The 13,984-nt window shown below is 49.1% G+C and overlaps 1 protein-coding gene across 3 annotated transcripts; it reads right to left on the bottom strand.

Annotated features, from left to right (window-relative positions):
- Positions 1–2,698: 2,698 nt before the first annotated feature.
- Positions 2,699–12,935, bottom strand: HINFP (histone H4 transcription factor). 3 transcript variants are annotated; one of them, XM_030839064.2, is made up of 10 exons: positions 12,662–12,935; positions 7,911–8,110; positions 6,186–6,415; positions 5,784–5,895; positions 5,452–5,604; positions 4,848–4,925; positions 4,641–4,761; positions 4,416–4,554; positions 4,194–4,318; positions 2,699–3,671 (listed from the first exon to the last, which is right to left on the bottom strand). In XM_030839064.2, the coding sequence occupies exons 2-10, from the start codon at positions 8,098–8,100 to the stop codon at positions 3,248–3,250; spliced, it is 1,572 nt and encodes a 523-aa protein (XP_030694924.2). In that variant the 5' UTR covers positions 8,101–8,110; positions 12,662–12,935; the 3' UTR covers positions 2,699–3,247. The 3 variants fall into 3 exon arrangements, with proteins under 3 accessions (XP_030694924.2, XP_060160164.1, XP_030694931.1); XM_060304181.2 differs by lacking the exon at positions 12,662–12,935 and adding an exon at positions 12,342–12,635; XM_030839071.3 differs by lacking the exons at positions 5,452–5,604; positions 5,784–5,895; positions 6,186–6,415; positions 7,911–8,110; positions 12,662–12,935 and adding an exon at positions 5,143–5,169.
- Between the last annotated feature and the right edge of the window lie 1,049 nt (positions 12,936–13,984).

Raw genomic sequence — 13,984 nt, 5'->3', positions numbered from 1 at the left:
CCGTGTCCCCTGCATTGGCAGGCGGATTCTTAACCACTGTGCCACCAGGGAAGTCCTGCTTTCTTTTTAAAATTATTTATTTTTTATTGAAGTATAGTTGAAGTGCAATATTATATGTTACAGGTGTACAATATAGTGATTCACAATTTTTAAAGTTTATACTCCATTTAGTTATTATAAAATATTGGCTATATTCCCTATGTTGTACAGTATATCCTAGTAGCTTATTTCATACATTATAGTTTGTACTTCCTAACCCCCTACCCCTATCTTGTCCCTCTCCCCTTCCCTCTCCTCACTAGTAACCATTACTTTATTCTCTATATCTGTCTCTTTCTTTTCTGTTACATTCACTAGCTTGTTGTATTTTTTGGATTCCACAAATAAGTGATATCATACAGTATTTATCTTTCTGTCTGACCTATTTCACTTAGCATAATATCCTTCAAGTCCATCCTTATTGTTGCAAATGGCAAAATTTCATTCTGTTATATGGCTGAGTAGTATTCCACTGTATATATATACCACATCATCTTTATTCATTCATCTGTTGATGAGCACTTAGGTTGCTTCCATACTTGGCAATTGTAAATAATGCTATGAACATTGGGGTACACGTATCTTTTCAAATTAGTTTGTGTTTTTTGCGGATATATACCCAGGGGTGGAATTGCTGGATGGTGTGGTGGTTCTATTTTTAGTTTTTTGAGAAACCTCTATATTGTTTTCCACAGTGGCTGCACTAACTTACATTCCCACCAATAGTGTACTGTTTTCTCCACATCCTCACCAACATGTTCTTTGTGTTCTTTTTGATGTCAGCCATTCTGACAGGCGTGAGGTGATATCTCATTGTGGTTTTGATTTGCATTTCCCTGATGATTAGCCATGTTGAGCATATTTTCATATGCCTGTTGGCCATCTGCATGTCCTCTTTGGAAAAATGTCTCTTCAGTTCTTCTGCCCAATTTCTAGTCAGTTTGTTTTTTTGACGTTGAGTTGTATGAGCTGTTTATATATTTTGGATATTAATCCCCTATTGGTCATATCATTTGCAAATATTTTCTCCCATTCTGTAGGTTGTCTTTTCATTTCGTTTATGGTCTCCTTTTCTGTGCAGAAGCTTTTACGTTTATTTAGGTCCCATTTGTTTACTTCTGCTTTTATTTCCTATGCCTTAGGACAGATCCAAAAGAATATTGCTACAATTTATGTCAAAGAGTGTTCTGCCTATGTTTTCCTCTAGGAGTTTTATGGTTTCCAGTCTTACATTTAGGTCTTTTACCATTTTGAGATTATTTTCATATATGGTGTTAGAGAACATGTTGCTATTTCTTGAAGGCGCTCTTGCAGAGGCGAAGTGAACATCTACATTGACTTGACCTTAAAGCCCTCATTACTTCTTGCCTGAATTCCTGCAGCAGCAGCCCCCTAACTTGCATCTGCCTGCTCTCTCACTCCCCATCACTGGCAGAATCACCGTTCTAAAACTTGATGCAGTCCTTCTGGGTGGCTTTGCCTTCCTTCCCAGTCTTGTCTCTCTCCACATCCCACTGCCCTCTGTGCTGCAGACCACAAAGTACCCCTTTAGATTCATTTACAGACCTAGTCTCCTCTGCTCGGAAAAAACTGGCCACCCCTTTGTAGATGGTAGCTCTAGTTGTTTCCTTGACAAAGCCCTTCTTGATCCCTTGGCCAAGTAATACTGTCAGCTCCTGCTTTGAGCCTCCTCAATGAACCCTGACAGGCCTCTCACTCCACTCACTCCTGACAGGCCTCTCACTTACCTCACTCCATTTAGGTCTTTCCTCGCCTCTGTACTGCAAGTCCCTCCGGGGCAGATCCTGCCTGGGTTTATCCATTTTGTATCCTTAGCACCTGTCACAAAACCCGGACTATAGGAAGAACTCAGTAAATGGCTGATGGAATTAATGAAGAGACTTCTCTTTCCTAATTCTTTCAGCAATAGGCACAGTTTTTGTAGTAAGAATTAGTCCTTTTTAAAAAGTGTTAAAACAACACTTTGGGGGCAGCTTCCTGCCCATCCAAGACCCCTGAGGGTACTTCCCTGACCCCCTGAGAGTGGCAGAGACCCTAAGAATGACACAGAGCACTAAGATGTGACTGGACAGGCCTAAAAAAATGGTTCTTGTTTAGGAGGGTTCCAACCCCTTTGAGGATCTACTGAAAAAACAGACCCCTTTCCTCAGGAAAATGCACATTCAGATACACAACTTTCTAACTTGGCTCCTGGACCCCCAGTACCTGCTATTCCCTAGGGCTTCCACATCCACCCTCTGCCCTAAGCCTCCTTCTTAGTCCCACAGCCCCACAGGTAAAGAACCCCCAACCCAGAGGCGCTGGCTTCTAAGCAGCGCTCAGAGCGTGGGGCTGGCCTGGGTGCTCTGGCTTCCTGGCAAGCCCCACTCGTCCGTCCTAGAGTGTTCTACTGCCCACTCCTGGCCTGTGCCTGGGACCTCTATAGAGATGGTAGATGTTCCAAGAAGAAATGGAGAAGTTTCACCAAAGGTGGGGTGTGGGGGAGGGGGGCAGGGAACAAGAGGACAGTTCAAAACAAAACAAACCCCAGTCACTAAAAGGGGTTTATTCAGCTCCTAATTATTCAGCTCCTCTTCTGGGCAGCTGTATCTCCTCATTATCTAGTTAATACCACCAAACATAAGGAAGAAGAAGTGAGTAATGGCCCAAGCGTTTCTTTTATTACCAAAAACAATTGTTACGCACATACTCGGTGCCTCCAATCCCATCCCTGAGGATGACCATGAAAGTCCTTGGGGTTTGCAGGAGGAGCCATTTAGAGGGAAATGCCTTGGCTGGTTGTGAGGAAAGGGCCCTTGCAGGGATCAGTTACGTGTCATCCCTGGGCCTAAGGACCCCTAAAGACAGGAATGGATGTGAGTTGACTATGGATTTTAATCACTCTTCTAGCACGTCTGGGGGTTAGGGTTAAGCCTGACACTAGCCCCCTCTACAAGAACACACACAACCACGGTGCCCCCCCAAAGGATCCAAACTCCTCAGGATCCCCACAGAATGTGGTCTGGCACAAAAGGGAAGTCCCTCAGTCTGCCGAATGATGCAAGCCGGGTCCAGAGTGGACCGCACCGCTCTCAGCACCACTCCTCAAGGCATCCATTGGCAAGGGCTGCCCACTAGGGGCACTGCCACCAGCCCGGCTCAAACCCCAGCTGGGGTCTGGGGCAGCAACAGTCAGGGTCTGCAGCCTTCACACCATCTGGACTTGTGGCTCCTCAGCTACTCCCTGAAGCTCTTCCATGACGCCCCCGGAGCGGGGCTCAGAGGCTGGAGGTGGCTCTCCCGGGGCTTCAGACAGCACATAGTAGACAATCTCTCGCTCACCTTGGGCGCTGGTCTGATTCACCACGTGGATGACAGAGCTAGAAGTGTCCTGAGAGGCCGAGAGGGCTGTCCCCTCACCACCCCCACCTTCCTCTTCCTCTTCAGCCTCTTCCTGGGGTCCTGGCTCCCCTGGCACTGTTTCTAGAATGATGCCCTGCAGGCTGCTCTCATTCAGTGATGCTCCCAGGCCCGATCCCTCTGGTGGCTGCCGCAGCAGTTGCTGTGTCAGCTCTACACTCTCATAGCGAACCAGCTGCAGCCGCATGTAGCCGTCTTCATGCTCCTTGTACCTGGTGAAGGAGGAGCACAGAGGGCAGCAAACAAGGGCAGGGGGAGGCAGAAATGGCCTGGAGATTGGCGAGGTAAGGGACAAATATGGGGGAAAGCAGCAGCTCTGGGATTCTAAGTGATGGAGGTAAAAGACAAAAGAGGTCTTTATTGGAATATTTAGAAGAAAAGGCAAGCAGGATCATTACTCAAAAAGGAAAGGGAGGGGAGGGAAGGGGAGAGGGAGGAATTATCTGTACTGGACAGTAGTGTTGTCAAAGGATTTATGAGCAGGCCATGGAGCTACAGATTAGGACCCTTGGGCTCACACCCTGGTTCCGGCTACAGGGCTTTGGGCGCCATTTACTGTTTTTGGCATCGTACCTTGGATTCAAAAATCAGAAAAATAATCTTTGCCCCCCCACTATTCTCGAGGTTCCTTGAACCTAAATGGAGATGGTGGACATCAAAGCACCATCAAATTCAAGGTCTCTAAATTGTTGAAAGGTATGAAGAAAAAGTGTGGGAATCTGGGAGGAGCATACCGAAAACGGGGGTGCCCTGAGGGCCACTTGAACTGATGTTTCTTGCGAAGGTGCACGGTGAGGTTGTTGCCCCTCGTGAAGCATTTGTCACACACATGGCATCTGTATCTCGGCTCTGAGTCTCCCTGGGGGGGAGGGGAGGGAGAGTGAGGCTAGATTCCCCCTGAACCCCAGGCTCCCCGACACTTCTGCTGGCCCTTCCCCACCATCAGCCCCACTCACTTCATGCACTTTTCGGTAATGGGACTTGATAGAGCAGAGCGACCGGGCACTGAAGGTGCAGTTCTCGAAATCACACCTGTAGGCTGGCTCCTTGCTATGGGTATCCAGGTGCTTCCGGAGGTCGATCAGATTCTTGCAGCTGCCGAGAGAGGTCAGGAGGGGTCAGAGGGCATGGGGGACCCTGAAACACAAGTTTTCTGATTTCCAGTCCCCGTTTCCCTTTACCTGTAGTCACAATAGTCACATTTAAAGGGTCGGTCCTCGCTGTGGCGAAAGCGCATGTGGTTTCGGAGGGAGGATGGCAGTGGGCAGGTCATGTCGCACAGAGGGCACTTGTAGTGGTTCACTGAGGAGCAGAGAGGAGGCTGTGATCCGAGGGCTAGTGGAAGCTTGGAGGGTGGGCCGGGACGAGAGGCGTGGCCAGCTACTCACCATGGTTACGCATGTGGTCCCGCAGCAGCCGCTCCGTGGCAAATCTCTTGGAACAGTGAGAGCACTGGAAGTGTTGCTCTGTGGTGGGGCGGGCAGAAGAGAGGGTGGGTTGTGAGGGATGGTGGAGAGGCACAGAGAGGAGAGCAAGCTGGGAGAGGGGAACCATCCCAGGCAGAAGGGAACCACCAGAGGAGGAGCGGGGAGCTTAGGGAACTATGGACGGACATAGTATCACAGAAAGAGCATGGGACTTGGAGTTGAGAAGCTGAATTAGAATTCCGGCTTGACCACTTACTAGCTGTGTGATCTCAGGTAAGCGATTTAACCTCTCTGAGCCTCAGTTTCCTCATCTGCCAAAAGCGTGGACAAGAGGCCTACCTCATGGGGCTGCTGCTAGGATTCACTGAGATAAGAGCTGTGGCACACAGTAAGCATGGAATAACAACGTCTAATGAGTCTCTATCAGCAGAGACTGTGGTAGGTGACTGAGCCCTTAAGGTAGATGCAGCCAACTTGCAGATACCTTCAGGGGTCCCCTCTCCTGGAAATGTGCCCCCGACCTCCACTCCAAGCCTGCACCCATGCCCCTGCTCCGACCGCTTACGATCCAATGAGGTCTGGCGACGGATGTGATCTAAGAACTTGGTGTTGTTGGCAAACATGCCCCCGCAGGTGGGGCAGGCCACCACCTTCTCCTGGGTATGGCTACGGAGGTGCTCTCGAAGCTTAAAGCGGTCCTTGAAGGTGCACGTACAGCCTGGGAAGGAAGGTCCAGTCAGGTCCAGCTACAAACCCTCAGAGTAGGCTCTGGTACCCCCACGTCTCTCCAGTCAGCAGCCAACCTTGCCCTGCAGGACTGGTCCCACCCCTAGCTGCCCTGGCCCCTTAGCAACCCCAAGGTTTCTTTAGAGGTCAGAAATCAAAGAGTGGCCTTACCTTTCCAGCCACACAGCACCACGTGGTTGTCCTTGCCGACTGCCTGGTATTCACAGCAAAGGCTGTGCGCTTCCACATGCCGATAGAACCACTCGGGATTGTCGAAGGAGCTCTGTGCCAGGAGCAACTTGGGGTAAGGACTGAGGGTGGGTGGAGGGACTCTTACCCCTAGGTGTCCAAAGGGGGCTTCTCGGCTCTCTCCCAAATTAACTTGGTGGGGATAGGAAAGTTTGAGCAAGGGGGCTACCCAGAAATGTAGGAGGGCTGCTAGCGGGAACCTCAGGAATACAGGGCATCCCTGAAAGCCCACGAGCCACAACTCCTCCTCCTGAGAGGGTCAAGGCATCTTCAGTTGAGATCCCCAACTTCCCTCCACCCCTATTACTGGCTCTGCCTGCTGACCTCACAGTGTTCCCACAGACACAGGAAGTGGTCAGGGATGTCAGGGATGAGGTTGCGGCTCTGGAAGTCCAGGACGCAGGGGCTGAGGTCGGCCTGGCTCTGCAGGGCCTGCAGTCCGCACTGTTTCAGCTTGGTGTGGTAGCAGTGGAAGTAGACATGGCGCACAAGATCAGCAGAACTGTCCAGAGAACAAAAGCCGCACTCCTGCCACAAGCAGGAGAATTCTTCCTCTGCAAAAAGGGGTTTAGAAGGAAGAGTCTGATACTTTCCAGAGCTCTCCGTCCACTTAGCAGCAAGGGAGGATGCCAGACTGACCTGGTATGCCAGGAATTCACTCAGCAAATACTAGTATTTAATGACCACTAACTGTGTGCCAGGCACCAGGGATACAACGACGAGTAAAAAAGAGTCCCAGTCTTTGTCCTCGTACAGCTTTCAGTCAGGGAGAAAAAAAACATCAAATAATCACATGTATAAATATTAGACTGCAACCAGGTGGAGGGGAAGTGCGGTCTAGGTAGGGGCATGTAGTGTGTGCATGTCCCAGTGCCAGTGACTCAGAGACAGCAGGTGTGGCTGGCATTTGCTACAGTGGCTCCGAGTTTCTGCTGTTCCCGAGAACTGAGACACCTCCCACTCCTTCCTGTCAAACCGGAAGTCCTTCTTTCCCCCATATGCTGCCCAAGATCGGCCTTCCCTAGGATGGACTATTCCCTAGGACTATTCAATTCCACTTCCTGTCTCTCTAGCATCTGTCTAAGCACCAAATTTCCACTGCTTTATAAGGGTTTACTTGTTTTGAAAAGTAGATATTTTTAAAAATAATCCCCTAATTTCTCTTCTGTATAAATATTACTTGACTTTTGAAGCTATGAGTTATAGTTCGCAGTCACTAGACTCAAAACAGAATTTGAGGTGGGGGAAGGAGAGGTGTCTCTATACCTTCTGTAGAACAGAGTTTTTCAAACTGTGTTGTGACCCATTAGTGGGTAGTGAAATCAGTTTAGGGGACTGCAAATCACACTTTTTTTTAATGAAAGAGAATAAGATAGAACAATTCAGAGAGAATTTAATAAAGGCAAGTATTGTTTTTAGTATTTTTTAACTTTTGTGTACAGGGTTGTGATATAAGTAAGATGTATTCCTAACTGGTGGTCACAGTAAAAAAAAAAAAAAAAAAAAAAAAAAAAATTGAAAGACACTACCAGAGAGTGAAAAAAGCAGCTTGCCAACAGCTTGTACAATATGATCCTTTTCAAAAAACTAAAATCATATCTATCTAATTTATGTATACACATGCAGAGAGATGCAGTACGCGGGCCTCTCACTGTTGTGGCCTCTCCCATTGCGGAGCACAGGCTCCAGACGCGCAGGCCCAGTGGCCATGGCTCACGGGCCCAGCTGCTCCACGGCATGTGGGATCTTCCCAGACCGGGGCACGAACCCGCGTCCCCCGCATTGGCAGACGGACTCCCAACCACTGCGCCACCAGGGGAGCCCAGTAATTGACTTTTGATGGCAGGATGGCAGGTTCATTCCATATATCCTTGTTGAATGAGTTTTCTATAATGAGTCTACAGTGCTTTTATAAACAAAGCAAAAAAAAAGCACAATTAGGAAAATAAACCACCACTCTTGCCGGCTGCCTTCCCCCTGTGCAGCAAGGAAAATCAGCTTTTCCACCAACCCTCAAGCTCTTTCCCCTGCTGTGTCCTGTTTCCTTACCCAGCGGGTCCTCCTCCTCCTCCTCCTCCTCCTCCTCCTCCTCCTCCCCGGAGCCCTGCAGGTGCTGCTGCAGGTGCTGAGTGACGTGCTCGCAGAACTCCTCCATGGCTGAGCACACAAAGGAGCAGGACCCCCACTCACACTGTAGCCCCAGGTTCTCCTTCCGAGGAACTTTCCCAGGGGGCGGCATGGCCTTCACCCTATAGAGGGGGAGGAAGAAATCAGCAGCTGCCAGGATTCCACCCAAGTGCTGTTGGGCGTAAGCAGCTGGGCAGGCAGCCGGCCTAGACCCAGAAGACATTTTCCAGTGGCCCGTGACAAACTCCATGCTTTTTCAATAAGGACAGAGTAGCAGTTCCGTAAACCCCTGGAAGCTGTCTGCTGTTCTTGGGAAAGGAGAATACAAACTAACATTACTGAGCATGTGCCAGGCTCTAAGCTAACAACTTCAACAGACATTTTTTCAAGGAGCTTCAGAGCAACCCGCCAAGAAGGAATTACTCCTACAGGAAGCAGAACAATGCTCAGGTTCAAAAAGAAGGCTTTGGGGAATGACCCAGGGTTCAAATCCAGACGCCTCTGTCCACCACCTACTTAGCTGTGAGACCCTGGCCAAGTAACTTAACCCTTCTACTCCTGAACATCCTCATCTTCAGAATGGAGTAACAAGCCCTTTTGCTTTTAATTTCACACTTACTATACGCCAAGCACCTACTAAGCACTTTATTTGCCTTGTGTCATTTAATTACCAACACCACCCTATGAGGTAAACACTATTTTTAACTTCATTTGTAGATAAGGGCCTAAGGCTTGGAGAGGTTAACTGGTTTGACCAAGATCACACACTAGTGTGGTCGGGTCAGGTGAGGCTGACTCCAAAGTCCACATTCTTTCCTATGCACACAGATGACCTTAGAAGCTCCTTATTTCTTACTGTATCGTGTAAGTCCCCTGCCAGACTTACAAAGTGCCGTACAAACTCCCTTTGCCTAACCTATCCAGTGCTTTACTCCACCATGGCCCTAACATCCTCTGAACAACAGTGCAGATTCCACTTCACGTAAGAGGCGGTTACCTGTCCAGTTTATACTGGGTGTACACAGTGCTAGGCACACTTAGGCATGTAACAAATATTTGCTGAAGAAAGCTGAATAAAAAAACTAAAGGTTCTCAAACTTTAATATGCACACAAATGCAGAGGTTTCCAGCCCCTCCCCTAAAGGTTTGGATCCGGGAAGGCTGGGTTAGGCCTAGAAATATGCTCTCTTAACTCAGCACTCCAGTTCTGATGGGGCTTCCAGGAACAGAGTTTGAGGAACAACAAAAGAACAGTTTCCCTCGTTAAAGCAAAACACAGGGACTTCTAGTGGTTAAGAATCTGCCTGCCAATGCAGAGGACATGGGATGGAGCCCTGATCCGGGAAGATCCCACATGCTGCAGAGCAACTAAGCCCCTGCACCACAACTACTGAGCCTGCGCTCTATAGCCCGTGAGCCACGACTACTGAGCCCACGCGCTGCAACTACTGAAGCCCGCATGCTCTAGGGCCTGTGCTCTGCAACAAGAGAAGCCACCGCAATGAGAAGCCCGCGCACCACAAAGAAAAGTGTCCCCCCCCGCTCGCCGCAACTAAGAGAAAGCCCGTGAGCAGCAACGAAGACCCAACGCAGCCAAAAATAAAAAAAAATTAAAAAAAACAAAAAAACCCACAGAATGACAGATGATACTGCAAGCAAAATCTCTGGGGTTAGAAAAGACACTAATAGGCCCTGACTCTGTCCCCTGAGTGTCACCTCTTCCTGAGGATTCTCACTGATTCTTGCTGTCCCCACTGTGGTAACCTGAGAGGGAGCGGGGGCATTGCTCCTGCTGGCCTTCCTGAAACAGGTGGGAACTCTGAAAAAGAACTTTACTACATACTAAGGAAAAAAACCCAGAAAACACAAAATGCACAACATCTTTCATAGCTACAACTGTAAGAACCTACTATATCTAACTGCTTACCAAAGAAACCCCTTTTAAATCCACAGCCTTTGCCTCTCCTCTGAGAAGAAGCCAACTACCTTTGACACTCTGGGGTGTGAGTACTTGGGGTTGCTGAACTCTTGGTAGACTAATAGTGAAGCCCTATTAGGAGAAAATGTGGACTACTTTTACAATTTGGGGGTAGAAGAAGTAGGGAAAGCCTTCCTAGGTCAGACATAGCAGTCCAAACCTCCTATACGACCTTCAGGATCAAGTCCACTTAGCACAGCATGCAAGGCTCTTCTCCAACTGGCCGCAACTTACTTCTCCAGGAGCTGGGTAAGGGAACTAACACATGAGGGCCTACCACGTGTCAGCCCTGTGCTGAGTCCTCTTCCAAACTTCATTCACTTCATTTGGTGTAAGAGTGCCCTGATTCTAATCCAAAGGTCGTGCCCTTCCTCCCACACCTATCCATTTATTCCCTCTTTCTCTCTGAGTCAGTAATCTTTGTCCCTAAACATACTACATTCTCCTAAAACGCTCTGCCTGAGAAACCTCTACTCATTTGCTTCAAGCCCAAATGCCCCCTGCTTGGTGACCCCTCTCCCAATTCACCCAGGTACAGCTGACATATCCCCCCTCCTGCCTCCACAGCACTCGGTACACACCTCCATCCAACCACCTGTTACAATGGAACAGAATGCGTGTCCCCTAGACGAGGAGCTTCTCAGGGCAGAGCCCATCTCTTCTTCACTTCTCATTCCCAGCATTAGCCCAGAGTTTTGTACTCTTGGGAAACTCAATAAATGTGGGGATGTGATTATATCCCAGGAAGTGTTCCTAAACTACCCCGCCCCTCAAATCACTCTCCCCTTTCGGTTTGATGGCTAGCATAGTTGAAACCAGAAAAGCTCAACCCTATTTTTTCTGCTGCCCTTGGTCACTCATGGTTGTTTTGTGTTCTACTCTCATCTACCCAACTGGACAATATTAGCTGCTTCTGAGCAGATACCATATCACGCCTGTGTCCCTCTACTGTGTCCAGCACAATGCTGAGCACAAATATTCTAAACACATACCTGTTGTTAGACTGTGGATAAGGCCCAGGAAGCAGGCTATCTAGATATCTAGAATGACTTGAAATTTAGGCAAAGCTCCCTGAATCCCTCTTTCACCATCCCGCAGCGTTCTTTACTTTCTTTCCCTGTACGCTGCTTGTTTCTACCCTGGGAAACTGTAGGACAAAGTGACTATTTGGTCACCACTCCTCTTTCTGTAGGCAAGGGATGCAAATGAGGCAACCTGTATAAGAAAAGGGTGCTGGACCAGCTGTCAGAAGACCTGGGCTCAAGCTTCCTGTCTCAATGAGTTTGCTCAGCCTAGAAAAATATAACACCTGTTAACTATCTACTATATGCCAAGCACTGTTTTAAGTATATGTATAAAAACTCATTAACACAACAACCCTACTGAAGTAGGTACCATTATTACCCACTTCGCAGATGAGGAAATGGCCCAGAAAGGTTAAGTAATTTACCCAAGATCAAAGCTAGAAAATGATGGAGACAGATTTCAAAACCAGGGAGCTTGGCTCCGTTCTCCTCCTACATCAGACTGTCTTACCTCTTCATGTCTGATTCCTTCCTCCCCACAAACATCATATCCAAATACACAATACCCAAAGCATGTTTTATTGAGTAGCTATTTTGTCAGTTTCCTCCAATAAGCTGTGAGTTCCTAGAAAGCCTGGTCTGTGCTGTGTTCAGTTCTAACTGCAGGGCCACCACGTACCTACTACAACCTCTTTTAATGTTTAAGTAAATCTATTAACTTATTACTTTACTTTTGGACAAATCACCTAGCTTCTTTGAACCTGTTTCCTTAAATGTGAAACAGGATACTAATATCACAGCAGTGGATGATGGATTCAACAGATCTGATTAGAAAGTTCCAACATTTACTAGCTATGTGACCTCAGGCAAGTTACTTAAGCCCGGGTTTCCCATGTAGCATGGGAATAATCATGCCTGTCTCATTGAACTGATTTATGGATTAAACCAGATAATGGATATTAAAATGCCTAGCATAACACACCGCCACAACTCAACAAGTGTTGGCTCTTCGTATCCTTGCTTCTAAGGATGAGATGATCTAAGCACGAATTCTACAAAAAGATCAACAAAAGGAAAGCCCGAAGGATTCCTAACCCTTCCTTTCATCAGGAGTCATAGTAAGAAGCAATCAGCAAATACCTGAGTATAAATTGTAACGCAAAACACCGAATGAACCCTGAATGGTGTTCAAGAAAGGAGGGACCCAGATCCGGAACCTCCTAAGGACTCACAATGTGGTCGAAGAGATAAGACTCTGACGTGTTAAGACAACGACCAAAACAAAGCGCCGGATGGGGGAAAGCTGAACAGGGAGAAATCCCTGTGGCAGGCGAAGCAGGGAAGACTTGCCCTAAGCGGTGAGGACCGGGCCCCTGGAGCACAGGTAGAGTTCGGAGAGAAAGAAGGAGACCGTTCCGGCGGGTAAACCTCTCCCTCTCAGCCCCGCAGGCTTCCCCCAAGGCGTGGCGGCGACCGTGTCTCAGCGGCAGCGAAGCCCCAGACGAGAGGTTCGAGTCGATGTTGGGGTCAAGGCGCTGCAGGCACCAGGCAGACCAGCGTGGCCGAACAGCAAGAGGGAGCCTCGCCTAAGCGACCGGGGAAGAGCCTGGCCTCGGCTGCCAGCCCAAAGCCCAGCCCGACGCTGCCCGGCGGAGCCCCCCGCGGCTTACCGTCGATCAGTCTAGTCTGCTCCGGGATCTCTCCTGCTCTTCTTCGCCCACCTCACACCGTCTCCGGGAGGGCGCTTGAGCGACGGCCAACGACAGCCAATCGCCGCTCTCGGATCCCTCTAACAACCAATCGCCCTTGCGACTGACGGAACTCATGCGCGACCAAAACACGGAAGGGGCGGGAGTGAGGGGCGGCGGGACGCGCGGAAAGGTACCGCTGCTGGCGCCGCGGTTCTCCTAGCGTGGCGCAAGCGGGGATCCCTAGGGCCCGAATTCCCCCAACTGCGCAGGCTCGGCCCACGGCACCCACTGGGCATGCGCAGAGCTCGGGCTGAGCGCAGAGAGGGGTCTCCGACCTTCTGTTGGTTATCAAGCTAGCTGGCCGCGTGGGCGGTGAGGCGGAGGAACAGGTGGAGGAGACCGGGGAGGCGGAGGAGGAGGCATGCGAGGCTCCGTGCCCAGCACAGCAAGCCCCGCTCAGCCCGAACTGGGGGTCCTTCACCTTCTTAATCTTACTGTTTCTTAAATATCAGTATTCCTTGTGGCATCTCTTTCCCCTACACCTCACCTCCTGTGTCACCAGGCTCAGTGAATGACTCCTTCAAGTCAGAAACCTGGCGGTCATGGCTGATTCCTCCCTCACACGTAGCATCCAATGCATTGCCAAGTGCTGTAAATGCTACCCCCTTAAATACAGGATCTCTCATGTTCATCCCCCGTTCTTGATTTTCGCCGCCCCCTCTCTAGTCCATTAACAACGTCCATCCCGGATGTCTACACTGACCTAACTGGTTCCACTGCGGGCACTCCTACTTCCCTCCATACCATTCTCGACGGAGCTCTCAAGTGATCTTTACAAAGAGCAAATCTGATCAAACCACCACCCTGCTTTAAACACTCAAAGTCATTCTGTTGTCCTCAGGACAAAGCCCCAAACCATACTGAGGCTTTCTAGACTGTTCAGCATCCGGGTCCTGCATACTTCTCTCCACCGTGTCTTGAGTGCTTCTCGAACTCACTCTCTGCTCTCCAGCCCCCACATTTCTTTCAGTTTCTCCACCACACCTAGCCGCCTTTCCTCCCCTGCCTTGTACTTGCTGTTTCCTCTGCCTGGAATAATCTTCCCTTTCTTCCCTTCCCACATATGTTTGATTCCTACTCATTCTTCTGGTCTCAACGAAGATGCTTCTTTTTCCTGGAAGTCTTCCTGGACATCCCTTTCCTGCATTTCCCCATTACAGCTCTATCATGCGGTATTGTATTTGCCTATTTATGTGTCTGCATTCTGCACTAGACTCAGTTCAATGAGAGAGGGCAGGGATT

Source organism: Globicephala melas, chromosome 8 (assembly GCF_963455315.2).
Source record: "Globicephala melas chromosome 8, mGloMel1.2, whole genome shotgun sequence".
Taxonomy (NCBI): Eukaryota; Metazoa; Chordata; class Mammalia; order Artiodactyla; family Delphinidae; genus Globicephala; species Globicephala melas.
This window is presented reverse-complemented; position numbering and strand designations above follow the sequence as displayed.